The following is a 17521-nucleotide window of genomic DNA, read 5'->3' as shown; positions in this document are numbered from 1 at the left end:
ATCAAGCTACAGCAGATTTTTCCGTATCTGAGACACATTCTTTATCGTTCTGACACAATGCGAAACCAAATCATTGCGCTAACGCTCTTTAGTAGCGAACAGAGATTGTGCACAATGTCGAGGCCAAGCGCCAACCACATTATCTAGGTCGAATTTGGACTTGCCACCATTTCCGCTGAATCAGATCTGTTTTTTCTCTCCGTTTTTTTTTTTTCAATCTAAACATGCACTACACAGAAGTCTTGTGACCGTTTCACTTCTTTTCCAGTGTCTCATGCATAATACACATTTTTATGTCACTGTGCCAAGTTAAAATATGTTTAAACATTTAAAAACTTCTCCAGACTCTGCTCTACTCAACATTCTCTCAGAATGTTAATGTGAATAACAGTTTTTCCAGGAAAAAAAAAAATGCAGAATTTTCCATTATTTCCCATATAGATTAAAGCACCAGTATGTTTCCACATATGGTAAATAACTCTAGGTTATCTTTGATTGTTATGCTTTTTAAAATCTACTTTGCAGTTTTTGCTTAGTTATGAATTGTCATAGCAGTACTAGAGTTACTGTTTTTATTCAGCACCAGTAGTTCTGTCTTCTTGACCTAAAGATCTTTCTCTCAGGAATTACAAAAATGCTATACTTTCTCCCAAAATCAGTAGTGTTCATGGCATTTAAAGACTAGCATTTGTTTGTGGTAGAAAACAAGGGTAACAAATGTTTTGTTCTCTATTCATAGGTGTGGAGGCCAGAAGAGGTGGCAAGTTTGAAGGGACGCTCCAAAGAGAACTGTACAAAAATGGGGCAATGCAGATCAAGCTTCTCTCCTTTCATTTGAGACAACAACGAAAGGCAACCACGAGGACGGACAACAGCTCAGCCGGAGGAGGTGGAGGTGGAGGAGGGTGTAGAGGAAGCGGGGGTAAAGGAGGAGCTGAAGGAGGAGGTGTGCAATTTGAGCAACAAAAGGGATGGCAAACGGAAACGCAAGCAGCGATGGGCCTGGGAACCCCTTGGCGGCCGTGGTGTCCACGACAGGTGGCGTAATGGGTGGAGCACCTTCCTCGGCCATATCTACCTATGTGAAACTTGTCCTTCTGGGCTTGATTATCTGCATCAGCCTGGTGGGAAACTTAGTGGTATCCCTGCTAGTGTTACGGGACAGAGCCCTACACAAGGCACCCTACTACTTTCTTCTGGACCTCTGCCTCGCCGACACCATCCGCTCGGCAGTCTGCTTTCCCTTTGTCCTGGTGTCTATCAAGAACGGCTCGGCCTGGACTTACAGCGTGCTCAGCTGCAAGGTGGTGGCCTTCATGGCCGTCCTTTTTTGCTTCCATGCTGCCTTCATGCTGTTCTGCATTAGCGTCACACGCTACATGGCCATTGCCCACCACCGCTTCTACTCCAAGCGAATGACCTTCTGGACCTGCATTGCGGTGGTGTGCATGGTCTGGACGCTGTCAGTCGCCATGGCCTTCCCACCTGTCTTTGACGTCGGCACCTACAAGTTCATCCGCGAGGAGGACCAGTGCATCTTTGAGCATCGCTACTTCAAGGCCAATGACACGCTAGGCTTCATGCTGATGCTTGCTGTGCTAATCCTGGCTACTCATGTGGTCTACATGAAGCTCCTGCTGTTCGAATATAAGCACCGAAAGATGAAGCCAGTCCAGATGGTTCCAGCCATCAGCCAAAACTGGACCTTTCACGGACCTGGAGCCACAGGCCAGGCAGCCGCAAACTGGATAGCAGGGTTCGGCCGTGGCCCAATGCCCCCCACTTTATTGGGCATCAGGCAGAACTTGCACAACCAGAACAGACGCCTGCTAGGCATGGAGGAGTTTAAGGCCGAGAAGCAGCTTGGTAGGATGTTCTATGTCATCACCTTGTTTTTTCTGGTGCTCTGGTCCCCGTACATTGTGGCCTGTTACTGGCGGGTCTTTGTGAAGGCGTGCACCATCCCGCACCGGTATCTTTCCACCACCGTGTGGATGAGTTTTGCCCAAGCTGGCGTGAACCCCATCATCTGCTTTTTCCTCAACAAGGACCTGAAGAAGGGCCTGGTGGCCCACCTGCCTCCCTGCTGTAGAACTCCACCTCAACTGCCCCGTGAGCCTTACTGTGTCATGTGAAGATGAGTGTTCATTCATAATGTTTTTTTTCTCTCTCTCTCTTCTGGATGGTCTGAGAGTGGACAGCCCGGGGGGAGGGAATAAAAAGTCTTTAAAGATGGAGACACGAACGAACTTAATGAGCTGTTGTGGCCTTTGATTCAGTTTAAGATGCTTTAAAAGGGTGGATGTCACGGAATAAGCATCTCCTGTCACCTTAATGATTTTAAGGGGGAAATGGGCTCTACGCTAATGTGTGGTTTGGTAAATCAACTCTAAACAGGTTTGGAGAACCGTATGTTTTGCGCTAGGGTGGTAAAATTCAACCAAACTGGTGGTCTATTTTATGGTGAATATATGAAGGCTATTTCAAATGGCTTCTCATGGTCGATCTCAGCAAACATTACCATTTGGTTTGGCTCAGTATCTGTATCCCTTTACCAGGATCCTTAGGGCCTTGAATTCAAAGATTTACAAAAATATTGTTCATGCCTTGTGAACAGCTGCACTCCTGGTAGAGTAATTTATATTATTTGAACTACCAATACAAAAATACTCTTATCTGCATGTGTATTACCTTATCTTTAAGGGGAAACAAACTTGAGATTAAGCTATTTTTAAGAATGAGTGCCAAACATAAGCCTCAAGGAATGAATGAGGCTGACAAAAAAAAAGAGAAAGTTCCTAAAATTTACGCTAATTGGTTTGGCTGAATCCTTCCTGTGGCTCCATCAGGGAGGAATTAAGATGCTCATGAAAACAGTGTGTATACAAAAGCAACTTCCAGAAAAAAATAATGCTGATTCAAAGGGATTGTAAATGAAAGGAGCTGACTGAAAATATGACTCTATGTGAAATATGGCGTATTCAGGTTTGTAGGTGCTTTTTCTCTGAGCAACATGTAATTTATTATTTTTTTGTTTGTCTTTTTCTCTCTCTTAACTCTATTTACTTATTAATTCTTAAAATATTTTCTAGCATTGCACAAAGGAACTCATACCCTTATAATTTCCATAATGAATCTGAACATGTGACCAGTCTTACGATATCCAGACCAAGAAAAGGTGAAGTATTTTACTGTAAGTGGTTTCATTTTGTGAAGAGACAGATCGGGATTGAGTGAAAATACTGATCTGTTAATGATGTATATCATTTAAACAACCGATCGTTTATCCTTCCGAACGATTGCACAGAAGGTGTTGTAGAGGAGAAGTTACTTAGTCTTTTGCGTCTTGAATTACTTGAATGAAAGTTTGCTAGCCTAACGGAGCTATACGAAATCGAAGCGTTTTTATTATATGTGATTTTCATACATGTATCTTGGACGTTAATGAATTCAGCCTTTACACTTTCAATCGTATGTAAGTGAAAAGTAGGTTGCATTAGAGGTATTTTAGTTTGCATTTACTGTGTGTTACATACTAACACATGATATGTGGATTCCTGAAAAGAAGTTGTTGGTCAGGTAGTAACAAGGAACCCAAAGTTGAATGTTTGTGCTGGATTGAAGTCTGACAGCATAATTCGGCCTCCTGTTAAGCAAAAATCAATTAAAATATGAATGTGTTTGAGATAAGGAAAATACATGAGCTGTTAGTGGAATGTTTAGATTTATTTTTTAAAGTATTCCATTTCATTAGGAGCTAACAAGTGAGTGAACTAAATTCCGAAATGCATTCAGTGTCAAATGAATTTCCTTTAATATTTTGCACACAACTCAAGAAATCACTGATCAGCCACATGATTTCTCTGGCATATTTTGACTTGAATCAGAATGCTGACCAATGCAGACAGGACAGATTGTAATATTTCTGTGAATGTTCAATGAGATCTTTCTGTCGGTAGGCATGGATTGGTAGGAGTGATCAGACTTTCTTTTTCTGAAACCTGTCATTGCGAGAATACAGAAAAACATCTATGATGAACAGAAAAAGAGGAATAATTCTTTCTGTTATCTGCATTTTATGCCTTACTCCATTACCAAGATTTCATGTTACCAATGCAAGAATGATCTGAAAGCTGTATGCTTCTATAGACACCAATAAATCATACTAAAACATATGCTGGGGAAAACACAACACTGTGTATTTGTGGATTATCAGAGGACACATCTCGCTGCCCTTCACAAGCCTACAGGTTGCGGGTTAAAAAACGGCTGCATTATTGAATTTGTGAACTGCGACACGTGGGAGTGTACAATTTTGCTCAGTTCTCTGGAGAGACTTGAATTTACGAAGAAAAAAAAACGTGACTCAGAGACACATTGATTTTCAGTGGAATTAAAAGGAACTTCTTGGATTCTTAAGGATTTCTTTAAGACTTTTTTTCTTGTCTTTGGGTGGGACTGGGATGGGGGACAGTATGTGAATGACGGTTTGGGCTATTGTTGTATTCACTTGTGAATAGGAAATAGCTTGGGTCCGTGTTAGGGTTGGGTGAAATGGATGTGATTTTGTAACGAGCAAAAATGCCTGGTAGAACATTTTTAGTTGCTTCAGGCATCTTATCTTTTGTAAAATAACTGTGAACCTCTGTGTAATTTCATGTGTATTATATGGACAACGCACTAACTTCAAATGGGGGGCAGAGTGAAGGGTGGGGTTACGACCCTTGATCGTCATCTTTTTACCACGCATGTGTGTGTGCGTGTTTATGCTGAGTATGAGTGTGTGGATGGAACTGGGTACTCATGAGAAACAAAGCAAAGGTGAAAGGTCAGAGACAAAACATCTGATAGGAACCACTCCTGTAGTTGATCCACTAAAACTTCTGTTTTCATTGATACAACACAACTGTAAAGATTACAAAGAGCTGAGCCTTAAACAAGACATAATGTTGATTCAAATCAACAGGGAATTTGGATCATAACCAGCAATCAAAAATTAATGCATCTTGTTTACCACATCTTGACACCCACATGAAAACAGACATCAGTCATTGTTTGGCAATTCCAGACTTACAATGATTGCTGAATATAAATAAAATAAAATAAAAATTAGAAATATATGCAACTAATGAATGTTGATATTCAAGTTGTTCCTTGGATTTTAATCAGCAATTGACCATTTTAGTGTTAAGTTAATAATTTTTTAGTTTATCTGCAATTCTGGGGTCAATTCTGCGTTTTCACCCCAAAATTGATAAAACTTAACGGTTGTGCACAAAGAACTGCATACTTTTAGGTAAACAAATTAAATAAAATAAAAGAACACTGCATGGATATGATGAGGTGAAACCATGACATCTATTTTGAAAAGCTGTATTAGACAATAATGGGTTTGAGTTTAATTATTCTAAACAATGCAGCTAATTTACAGGCAAAGCCTGTTGCATAAATGATTTGTGGTAAGTTTTACTTATACCTGTGTCTTAATTTTTTGCCTTTCATATTAATTATTGATAGTGCCTGACTTGATCATGAAATCATGAGTCTGATTAATCTCTTGTAATTGCCAAATGATAATATGTGAACATGAATGAGTACGTGATTTTATCATGCTGGCTCACTGAACTGCTGAAAGAATGAAAAAATCTGTATGAAAAACAGCTTCAATATGACAAGCCACTCCACTCATACAGCTAACTATTAAAAGAGCAATAGACAGCACCCATCTATCATAGGAGGAAATTCATCAGACTGAACTTTTAGTTGAGCAACTCAGGAGTTGTTTATTTGTGAATGCATGATGAAAGGGGCAAAGGAAAAACCGGGGGGTGGGGGGGGGACGTGAGTCAGCTTTCAGATATCTTGATCTGTAAATCAACAGGATTTTTTTTCCAACATGACAATAAAAGTTTACTTTTGTTGCATTTTTGACTCCTTATGCTATGTGACCTTTTAACAGCACAGTAAGAAATAATTCTTGATTGAGTTTTAGAGTCTTGTTTTGATAACACTTTGTGTATCCTGAATTTTGCCATTTCACAGGCACAGAACTTGGATTATGAGTTGACCTTTGACCTTAATCTGCCTGATACTTATGGCTGATGTTCTGCACAGCAGAAGTACCAGAGTGAGTCAGCTAAAATGTGTCAAAAGTGACAGTGAACTAAACAGGATGGGCATTTCCCCTTGATAATCAACAATTTAGATTTTCATGAGAAAACAAATCTGTTCATTCAGGTCTTCACAATGTTGCTCTGATCTTTCCAATTACAGAATATTTGCATGAGCACCTAATAACGTCATATTGTAGCAGGCTTGATGTTTCTATGGCCGCTGGCGATATTGTAATCTAAAAGTTCCAGTGAAGAGCAGCATGCAGTGGGTGAACATTAGTCCACTCGGCGTGAGATTGGCCATGGTTAGATGGTCAGACCATATGTGTGAGGTCAACTGATTAATGTTTGCCAATCTACGCTTAGTAAGGTTTGATCCACAGCAATCCAATAAAGGCAACCACTCGCCCTCTGACTCATGATAGAAGGAAAGAGGAGAATATCCGGATGTTATACTGTATAACATATAAGCAGGTTCTACAGGGGAGAAGATAACTGTAAAAAGAGGTATGGATAGATAAATGAACAGAAAAAAACGCTGGCCCAGAGGAATCTCACCTCCTCATGGGAGGTTAAAGCTGAGCTGAGCTGACTGTCTGTCTGGCCCAAGCTGGGGATTCAGGCCACAGATCAAGCGAGGACAGATGACTCTATCTGTAAGGTTCTGCTGCACCCTCTCCCATATTCACAGCACACATTATTGCTGTCTTGTAGCATTGTACACATACAATATCTATATATATTGTATATTACATGGATAGATGTGTTACATAAGCCTTGTGTGTCTACGGTTCACATTTTTGGAACAATCATACAAAATCCCACTCACAAATTCCCTCTGTAACTTTAAAATAAATTGATATACATATGATTTCCACCTATAATAATCTGCAACTCTGACATGGTTATCTTTGTCATTTTCACAAACTAGATCTTCTGAGGTGTTTTTTTTTTTTTTTGGTGTGTATAACTCCCTTGTTGCCATTTTATCTGTATAAATTTGCTTTACATTAAACATAAGATGTTATGAATACAATAGCACCATCTGGTGGCATATCACCATCTATAGAGGTAAGCAAAGGGTTAGTTCAGCCAAATATTAAAATTATGTCATTAATAACTCACCCTCATGTCGTTCCAAACCCATGAGACCTCTGTTCATCTTCGGAACACAGTTTAAGATATTTTAGATTTAGTCCGAGAGCTCTCAGTCCCTCCATCGAAACTGTGTGCATGGTATACCAGAAAGGTAAGAAAAACATCATCAAAGTAGTCCATGTGACATCAGAGAGTCAGTTAGAATTTGTTGAAGAATTGAAAATACATTTTGGTCCAAAAATAACAACTTTATTCAGCATTGTCTTCTCTTCCGGGTCAGTTGTGAGTAGGGCTGTCACTTTTAGTTCGAAAATCGATTGCACAATCGATCGGACCAACCAAAAAGAGTTTCGAAAATGAAAACAGAGAATCGATTTTAACCAAATATGTACACTATTAATTTTAAAATAATTAAACAATTAAACAATATAGATATAACAAATCTCACAAACAAGCAGAAAAAGAAAATAAAGAATTCCGAAAGTGCAGTAAGCCTTACGAAAGCTACACAGAAAATACCAGCAATTTTATGCGCCAGTGACGTCGAAAGCGACCTCTTATGCTGCGTTCATACCAAACGCGAATAGAGCGTCTGGCGCAAATTATTTCAATGTTAAGTCAATGCAAAGACGCATTTAGGCGCGTCTGGAGGTCTCGCGGCGCAGTAGACGCGAATTCGTCTCATTCGCGCATCTAGTTACAGAAGATTCTGAGTCATGAAAAATACCATTGCAAGCTGACACCAACCTGCTTTTGTGGTGGATAATTGGCAGTAATACCCCCACCTTGCGAAGCTGTACCTGAGTGTCCCTGGGACATCAGTGGAGACGGAGAATGAGTGAAAACGGAGCGTCTTCTCAACAACTGGACATATAGTGAATAAAAAACGCTCTGCTCTGGACCCCGAAAATGTTGATCTGAAAATGTTATTCTGCACGAAACTTCATGCCAATAAATAAAAAATATTGCTGACTTGTGCGTTTCCAGCGCTCTCTTTACGTTCGTCCGTTGTTTGATGTTGAAAAAGGAAACGTCTTTTTTTTAGACATGGAAAATCGATTTTACAATCGATTCAATGAACACTTATGTCTTAAAAATCGAAAAATGATTTTTTCACAAAAGTGACCGCCCTAGTTGTAAGTGCGTTCACAACACTGAAGTGGCGCTGCTGACGTATGACGCTTCTGACATGCTATCTTTGTTATTGGGTGAACCAGAAAACACGTCAGCAGCGTCATGAACTCACTCACAACAGACCCGGAAGAGAAGACAATGCTGAATAAAATATCTTAATTTGTGTTCTGGAGATGAACAGAGGTCTTAAAGGTTTGGAACGACATGAGGGTGAGTTATTAATGACATAATTTTTGGCTGAACTTACCCTTTAAGCAACATTCCTCGATGTGAGAATCTATATCACCTCATATACTGTAGTTTCAAAAGTTTTATTTTATAAACTTGATAAAAGGACATAAAACGGGCATAATAACTGTGGTAAAAAGTTATTTTATTAAAAAAAGTGCTGAAAATGGATTGAATTAATTAACGGAATTAATAAATGCCACCAAGCATCACACATAAAAAATTTAAAACTATATAAAGTGTGTGTGTATTTACACACACACACATGTAAAGTAATAAATAAACTTATACGAAAAAAAATAATAATTTGATGAAATATGATCTTCACATGTGTTTTGATGCCTGTGATGGTACACATGATTGTGTGTGAGCTGAATTAAAACAGATATTTGCGGCAGTTCTTTACTCCACACTTGCACTCCACATGGATTCGTTTGATGGGTGATCCTTTAATTCCAGCCCAACTGAATTCTGTGTCCATTTTGGAACTCTCTTCATTTATTGGCTCAACTGCAGCAAAAATTAGGAGTACTCATTAGGCATTTACTCTAAATGTACTATAAATATAATATAATATAATGTGTATATATATATATATATATATATATATATATATATATATATATATATATATATTTTATTTATTTTTTTATTATAAATAGTCCCACACCTAAAAATGTAAGAAAAACAAACAAACAAAAGAATAAAAAAAATGTCCTACCAGTCATCTTGTAGTCAAAGGTGAGCTCTTCTCCTGCTTTGATCCCTCGTTTGGCAAAGAATGCAATTCTGGGAAGGCGCTCATCCAAGTTGTCAATAAAAACATTATACACCTGCAGGTTTGGATCGCACTGGAAAAACAATGGAAAGACTAATTAATTTCATGCTTTCTGAAGTTTTAAGTTATAAATGTTAATATATTAATTTTATTTATACAAAAAAATATACAGGATAAGCAATTATTTTCTATTTAATAGATTTTAATTTATTCTTGTCACGGCAAAAATAAATTTTCAGCAAACATTGGTCCAGTCTTCAGTGTCACATGAGACTGCAGAAATCATTATTTGGTGCTCAAGAAACATTTCTTATTATCATCATCAATGTTAATGTTTAATACCTGATGTATGCGAAATTCCAATGTGGTTATGTTTCTTTTATATTCCTTATGAGTTATCTTTTATGATTCTTTTATTGTTATGTTATACTCATATGAAATATTCATATTATTCATATTACTGTTTCATATACTCAAATGATACATTATTTCTTCTTTATTACTGTTATTTTCCTAAACATTGCAAGTACAGATTACTATAATGCCAGAATGCGTTAACAATTAACTTCAATAAAACATATACCCATGCAACATACCTTCTATAAATAAAAATTCCTTTACAAAAATCTGTTCCAAATTATTGACAGAGAGCTCAGATGATGTGTACAGCTAGTTAGTGCTCACGCTGTGGTTGACGAAGTGAGAAATGTTTCCATAATGAGCCGCGTCGATGGTGTAGACGTCATCCACATAGTCCAGATCAAACAGGTAGGTGACGCCCAGCTTATCGTACACCACTCCTCTCCTCTCTGCTTCCTCTGTCGAGATGATCTGATGCAACACACAGCTGACAGCAGGTCAGGAAACAACATTCACAGAACAGGATTCATCAAAATTAAACATTTTATAGGGATAAAATAAATACAAATTCTAAATCTGCAATGATTTACTAACCCTCATGTCATTCCAAACCTGTATGACTTACTTACTTCTGAGTAACACAAAAGAGAGTATTCTGTGTAAAAATATCTGTACCATTTTTTGTCTGTTTTGGACCCCACTGAACCCATGGACCCCTTATTAAATATAATATTTTTTGGTGTTTACACAGGTTTGGAATGGCGTTTATTTAGTGAACAATCCCTTTAACTTGCTTACCTCTCCAAGATACTCCATAACAAAGCTGTTTTTGTAAATCCTCTGCAGCGCCCGCACTCCCCAACCTCTGCCATTGGCCGTTTTAAAGATGCATAGATCATACTGAATACCTTTTTGCACAACCCTGTTCACACAGTCTGGCCCACATCTGCACTTGGAGTTACACTCGTAGATCGGCACGCCGGGCATCACTTTCACCTGTCTGCTGCCATTATATGCCTTCCGATGCTTCAGCAGCCCTGGACAGCAGCCATCAACCGGCTGAGAGAAGCAATCATCACACTCACAGCCCACTACCACTGGATTCACATTCACTCCTTTCCCTAACTTATTCTCATTAATGTAGGTGAAGTTCTTTGGAGGCCCGTCCAGGTCAACCTCATTGCAGACGAATATGTGGCCTTTCTGCTTGCAGGTCTGGTTCATGAGGTATTCCCAGTTCTGAAGCTTCTTACGTTGCTTGGCCCTTTGGAGAAGGAAGGAGACAATAGGGGCATTTAAAGACTCTGAATCAAGCGGTTCGTTGGCCTGAAGCAGAGCCGTCTTCATGTCTTGTCGGAATTGGTGTAAGAGTTTGGAGCATTTAAGATTTTTGAGAGGCTCCCATGTGTTTTCTGACTCCGTGTAGCCTTTCCACTTGACCAGGAAGAACTCTCGACCCTGAACAGACATATTTTAAAGGTTACAGTGATACGAATCATGTAAATTTGGAAGATTACATGAGGAGAAACAGCGGGAGCCACAAATAAATAGATCACAGTTTTACATAGAATGCATAATTAATATCTTACCTTGTGTTTTTTGTAGTTACACAGATACTCCACTTCATAGTCATTAAAGTTGTTCTTTGTCACACTCAGCTGTTTGCAAACAAGTCTTTTTCTGCGGCACAAAGACTGGAGGTCCTCCCATGAAAGTTTGCAAGACACCCTGCAATCTTAAACCATACGTATGGGGCTCCATAATGTTTATTCCTTAAGAAACTACTGTAACCTTAAACACGTTAGTGTCACTCGCTGGATCTAACGTTACACGAGTAATGTTATTAACTATTTAAAAGCTCCCTAGTATAACAGTATTTAAAACCGCACGTTTGTTCGTTGCAGTGTGTTTGGAGAGTGCATCTTAATAGCACTGTTCGCTATTTGAAGAAAACAAAATAAAGCCTACCTTTCAAATCTTGCGCCATGGTCGCCTCGAGCAGGCTGGGTGGATTCAGGGTGGATTCCCAATGCCGGAAAAACGCTTTACGGCATTCGCGTTGATGATTGGTCGAGCTGTAGCTAGGAGAAGAATACCTAACGCTATTGGTCAATCCAATTTACCGCAGCACTGTTGAGTGTCACTTTAGGTATCACTAAAAATCACTATTTGTTTTTGTATTATTTAGTATTAATTTTATTTTTATTGTATTTTGGATGAACAAAAACATTACAGTTTTAAACAACAAATCGTGAAGTGTCTGCAAAAAAATTAATCGGCCAAGAAATCGCCAGGATTGTGTCATATTTAATTTTTGACTGGAGTAAATTCAGTATTGAGTCTACCCTGGTTCGTCTTTAGGTTTTATAGTTTCAAATGTTAACTCGACAGCATCCACAATTTAACCACTTGTAAATAGCGGTATGTAGCTTTTTTTTATTTTTTTACGTAGCCTATATATCATAAATCACTGTGTACTTTTTATAAAAATGTGCTAAACAGTAAATTTAAATAGTGAATTTAACATTAAACTTAAGGTACTGAATTAGAGATTACAAAGAAAAAAAATTGTTATGCTTGTTATGCTGGTGAGATTTACATTTCATTACACTTCACTTTTAAATACCTCAATTTAGTTTCCTGGCCACAGTGGAGTATAAAATCATATAAAATCGCATAATGTCACATCTATACAAACATATACATTTTTTTCTCTCATTTTCTTTTACACAACAGTAACATCACCATTGTTAACATGGTTAATTTCAGCACTGACAGTAATTGTCGGCCGATCCACACTCATGGAGTCTTCAGGTGGTGTAGTACACACTTTCTCAGTGTTCGCCACAGTTTGCATTTTGTGCTGTAAGGGGAAGGGGAAGCGGTCCAGTGGTGCGTGTTCAATTTTACAGAGGCTGTCTTCACTGTCACTATTGTATCCGAGGTTAGAATGGCATGGATCGTCTTCTTGAGAGGAGAGCTGCACAGCGATTGGCAGCTCATCTTCTGTCTGAATTGCCTTTTCATTGAGAACTCTTAGGACATCAACTTCTATTTCTTCAGCCTCGTCATGACAGGGTTCAACTTTCCGGAATGTGTGATGTGCAAAGAGGCTGATGCAGAACATCTCCACAAGTACACAATAGTGGTAAATTACTTAAAGAGATCACAGGAAAGAGAGACCAAATGAAAGAATTAAATTGGATGTTTACCAGATTCCAGATCCAAAAACTTTTGGGAAATCAATAGTTATGTTTTATGAATCTTACATTGAGACCGAAACAGATCAGAGAAGGGAGGAGTGCAGGGGATGACATTCAGGGCACCCATGGTCTCCAAAATTCCACTCTGTAGTCCACAAAGGACCAGGATGACAATGATGCAAATAAACTTGGCTCGAAGTCCATATCCAGGCAATGCTTTTTTTGTGGCTTTATAAAACAGCAAGTAGCCATAGAAAGACAGAAACGTGGATATGGCAATGATGGCATTGACATACATGTTGAGATTACCTGAATTCACCTAAGAGAAACAGATTATAAAGAGTCACATAATATAGTTCAGAAAATAAACCACATCTACTTTGCAAAGTGTGTGATTTTTTTTTTTACCTAAACCGGTGAAAACCCTGCCACACGGCCAATTCTTAAAATATCACTGGTCATGTCAGTCACTAATTTTTTATGTAATATAATAGATTTTAAAATGTAATTTATTTAACATTTTCCTGCAGCTTTTCAGATTTCAGTGTCACGTAATCTTTCAGAAATAATTTAATACACTGAGTTGGCACACAAGAAATATTTCTTATTATTATCAATGTAATTTTCAAATCTAAAAAAACAAAACATTTTTGTTAAATTATTTTGTACATTGTACATAAAATATATCACAGTTTCCACAAAATGTTGAGCAAAAAAACAGATGTTTTACTGTATTTAAAAAAACTTTAAAAGAAAACTTTATTCCAAACGTTTGACCTGTAGTATGCTTCAAATAAAAGATAATGCTTGAGAACCTTATGAATAGAACTATTCAAGAAACATTTTATGAATTTGAATTTGAAGAAGAGAGTTATAATTTTTCGATTAAATCAAATCTTCTAACTTTCTAGGTCTATCATAAAAATATTGCACTATAGTAAGCATAGAACAATAGTATTGTACTCACAACCCCATAATCATATTGCTCATCAGTCCAGAGGACAAGAGTGAGGAAGAACAGGACTGTTCTGACCACAGAGAGCTGAAGAACAGCAGCCATCATCCAGCCCACGCTCGTTCTTATGGAATACAAAAATATAGATTTCACTGTTATAATGAAACACACCAATTATTATAACATTACTTCAAGTTAAAAATGTATGCAGGTGTATGTGAAGTACTCGTTGATGTTGAAGAGAGGAAGACAGCAGCAGCAACAGCAAGGGAAGGGGTTTGGAGACACCTGCTCCCCTGCTAACATTTCCAGCATCCGAGTCTTTCCACCGAAGAAGTCTTTGATAAGACCCATGAACTTCAAGAGTGTAATGGAGTGATAACTGCCAAGAAATACAAAACAATCCATAAAGACAGGACCGGCCATGTACAATGTGATTACAACAGTGGAAGTCAAAAGTCACTCACAGAGATGCAATGAAATTGCACAGAAATGAGGAGCGTGGAACATATAGTGCAATGATAGACGTCATCCCGAAGACCTGTCAAAGATGGAAAATGTCACCAAAGGACAACTAAAGGAATGAAATGAATGAATTGAATGAGAAGGTAATGCTTTACTGGATATATTCCCAGGATCCACAGGCTGAGACATCTACGCCGCTGAGAGGGGACATGCCGCAGAAAAAAGCCAATCTCCTCCATGAAGAGAGCAAGAATAAGCACAGCAAACACAGCAGGAAGGAGGAACAGCCAGAGATCATTCTTGATCACTATAAGCAGAACAAACAAAACCGAACTCTTTAAAATAAAGCTTTGGGGCATTTTAACAGCAATGCAATAGAAGAACCATTTTGGTTCCCAGAATAATTTTTCAATTAACAGTTCTTACAAGAATCATTTTTAGAAGAATACTTTAATAATCTAAAGAACTTATTTCCACCACAATAAAACTTTTAGTACAATGGAAAGGTTCCATGGATGTTAAAAGTTCTTCATGGAGCCATCAATGCCAATATAGAACCTTTGTTGATGTACCAAAAAGGGCTCAAACAGACACCATTTTCAAAACTGGTTCCAATTCATATATCTACAATGAGACAGCTGGTCAATCTAGCCACATTTTAAACTATTTTTGGGGTAATAATCCAGAAAACAAGTGAAAATCAAGGTAAAAGTTTGGAAATAATGCTAGCTGACTCAATAGCTTGTGGATATTGTTGACTGATATAAGCAGTTTAATCTGTGTTGTCAGATTTCACTGCATATACAAATTGTACAACATGTAATCATCCATGTCTTACATTGCAACATACTGTCATTCCTGTCATTATCCAGGGACAATTACTTTCAGTATTGTAACAGGCTCCATAAGCAGCAGACAGCAGACATCATTCGGCTCGATACATCTGCACCTTTCATCATGGTGTGTTAAATCTCTTACCTTTAAAGAACTCAGATGACAGAGGAATCCCACCTCCCATGAATGTGCAGTTGTTTGCTTTCCCCATTTTTCAGTAAAATCACACAAAACACAAGAATTTCAATTAGGAGCCCCTTAGATGTCAGGATCAAAATAATTGAATACCCACGTATCTGTTCTCAGTTTAGACACAAACCCCAGTAGCATAGATAAATAGGTAATTGTGTACAAAGGGTTATGACGAATCTATACCAAGGTGGCTTCCTAAGGACCGTCTTTCTGAGCTCGCTTATTAATGATTGACTTAAACACAGGTAGGGTGACAGGTAGAGGGCCAAGTCCATCCTCCCACAGTCTGTACTATCTCAGACAACCTCTTCTTTTATGCTTAGAAAACAATACATGGGAAATGTGTAAACATTTCTAATACTTAAAAAAAAAAAAACTTTGAAGGAATGATAAAATATGTAGGAAACCATTATCTGCCTATAAAAAAAGATTTAGCAATTGTAAAATTTCCCAGTATTTTATTGTTAGATGTTACTTGGCAGGGCAGTTCTAGGGTGAGTGGATATCCGGGGCTTAGTCCAGAGACATTTATGTATGTGTCAGAATACACAGGATACACTTAACTAAATAAATATTACATTGGCTACGTGGCATAAGGTTTTTAAAGAGACATGTATAGTATAGTATAATTAATTATCATTTGTAGGCCTACTTACAAACTAAATAAATAATATTATGAGATCAGTGGTCTTGATAGAAAACTTTAAACGCAGAAAAAAGAAATGTCAGAAAACATAAAATGCTTTTAAAATGAGACTACAATTGCCAGCAGGTGGCAGCAAGCTCCTGTTTTAATGACTGATTCGTTGAGTCATTTATTCAATCGATTCATTGTCTAATTTGGTGAGCCAGGTCTCATGAAAATGTGCATTTGGCATACTATTTATGTGCACTTTTATGAGATCTGGTTACATTTGGCACGGTCTCCCTGCCGCACTAATAGCAGTAAGGCTTTCCTCTGTGTATACATAGAAGTACAATTTTAGCTGTATTATTTGTCCCCTTCAAAAATCACTCTTTAGAAATGTTATGTTTATTGTCCCACCCAATTGTTAGACAAAATGTACGCCCCTGCCCCCATGACCCCCATCCATGCTAAAACTAATAAAAGTCCTGTGGATAGATTTTGTTAGAACACGAAATAAACACACTGGAGCTTTGGTGTCCCAGATTTCCCGAATCACCCTACAGGGAGAGGGTAACTCGCTGAATTGTTGAGCTAGAGTTCTCAAACGTTTATACAAAACACATTTGTTCACTTCAAAAGGCACCAACTCATACCTCAAGAATGTAAGAATATCACAACCCTTATTAATTGATTTATGCTTACTAAACACTCAAGTCCAGTGTAACGAGATAAAGTATATGCAGATATAATAAAAATAAATAAATAATAATAAAATAAAATAGTGTGTGAGATTTGTGTTTATGTATGATTTTTCTCAGTCAGATTCACAATGGTGTCAACCCAATGTTTTTAACCTAGAGTGCAGGCTTGGTGGATAAAGAAACCGGATAGGGCACATTTTACCCACATTTCCTTTGGCTTTGAGCTGCCAAAAAAGCTCCATATAGTCAGGCAACATGAAAGTTCTCAGTTCTATGCAAGGAATGCTAAAATGTGTCACAACTTACCCCACCCTGTCATCTAATGTTCTGTTTGCTGTAGGCTATTAGCATAACCATTTGAAATTAGCAGTTTAAAAATGCATCACAATTTGCCCTGAGAATCTACAATGTATTTTAAAGTAAGTTACACGATTTAATCTGCAACAGTTTAATAGTTCATATATCTATTTACAGCTTTGACAACCATGTATATAAGATTGAGGAGGATGGGTTAATAATTATATTATCCCTGATAGGTAGAAAATGTGCTGTTACAACTCTCCCCATGTTGCAACCATACCCGGTCTCCTCCTAATACCATGATTAAAAATCTATCAGTATTTTTTGTCTATTAAAATCTATATCTGTATAAAAATCTAAGAATATCATCTAAAATCAAAGAGTATTTGCCGGTAGTGCGTTTGACTGAGGGACTTTTGTATTAAAATCAGTGGAGGACGGGTTGGAGACGTATCCGGAAGTCGAGCGACAAAAGGCAGGATGCTTTATACCTGAGCATTTCCTAATAATATTAACTTATTTAGATCTAATA

At 37.9% G+C, this 17521-nt stretch overlaps 3 protein-coding genes across 3 annotated transcripts; 1 reads left to right on the top strand and 2 right to left on the bottom strand.

The window, feature by feature from the left end:
- Positions 1-971: 971 nt before the first annotated feature.
- Positions 972-2162, top strand: LOC113080155 (probable G-protein coupled receptor 173). Its single transcript, XM_026252392.1, has one exon. The coding sequence runs from the start codon at positions 972-974 to the stop codon at positions 2133-2135; it is 1164 nt and encodes a 387-aa protein (XP_026108177.1). The 3' UTR covers positions 2136-2162.
- A 6546-nt stretch (positions 2163-8708) lies between these two features.
- On the bottom strand, positions 8709-11788 carry LOC113080156 (histone-lysine N-methyltransferase SUV39H1-A). The gene is made up of 6 exons (XM_026252394.1): positions 11680-11788; positions 11301-11446; positions 10510-11169; positions 10036-10182; positions 9295-9424; positions 8709-9083 (listed from the first exon to the last, which is right to left on the bottom strand). Exons 1-6 carry the CDS (start codon positions 11696-11698, stop codon positions 8950-8952), a joined length of 1236 nt encoding a protein of 411 aa, XP_026108179.1. The 5' UTR covers positions 11699-11788; the 3' UTR covers positions 8709-8949.
- A 648-nt stretch (positions 11789-12436) lies between these two features.
- Positions 12437-15379, bottom strand: LOC113080161 (organic solute transporter subunit alpha-like). Its single transcript, XM_026252399.1, has 7 exons — positions 15313-15379; positions 14490-14641; positions 14337-14410; positions 14096-14251; positions 13882-13993; positions 12981-13233; positions 12437-12867 (listed from the first exon to the last, which is right to left on the bottom strand). Exons 1-7 carry the CDS (start codon positions 15377-15379, stop codon positions 12437-12439), a joined length of 1245 nt encoding a protein of 414 aa, XP_026108184.1.
- Positions 15380-17521: the final 2142 nt, after the last annotated feature.

This window comes from Carassius auratus, unplaced genomic scaffold, assembly GCF_003368295.1.
Source record: "Carassius auratus strain Wakin unplaced genomic scaffold, ASM336829v1 scaf_tig00030296, whole genome shotgun sequence".
NCBI classification, from domain to species: Eukaryota; Metazoa; Chordata; class Actinopteri; order Cypriniformes; family Cyprinidae; genus Carassius; species Carassius auratus.
The sequence above is the reverse complement of the archived record's forward strand: the minus strand, read 5'-3'. Positions and strand labels throughout refer to the sequence as shown.

Coding starts and splice junctions, on each gene's coding strand:
- LOC113080155 (XM_026252392.1), top strand. CDS start 972: ATGGCAAACGGAAACGCAAGCAGCGATGGGCCTGGGAACCCCTTGGCG.
- LOC113080156 (XM_026252394.1), bottom strand. Junction 9,425..10,035: donor CTCACTTCGTCAACCACAGC/GTGAGCACTAAC, acceptor TTGTTTTTCCAG/TGCGATCCAAACCTGCAGGT. Junction 9,084..9,294: donor CTTTGACTACAAGATGACTG/GTAGGACATTTT, acceptor TTTTTGCTGCAG/TTGAGCCAATAAATGAAGAG.
- LOC113080161 (XM_026252399.1), bottom strand. CDS start 15,379: ATGGGGAAAGCAAACAACTGCACATTCATGGGAGGTGGGATTCCTCTG. Junction 14,642..15,312: donor GTCATCTGAGTTCTTTAAAG/GTAAGAGATTTA, acceptor TTCTGCTTATAG/TGATCAAGAATGATCTCTGG. Junction 14,411..14,489: donor GGATCCTGGGAATATATCCA/GTAAAGCATTAC, acceptor CATCTTTGACAG/GTCTTCGGGATGACGTCTAT.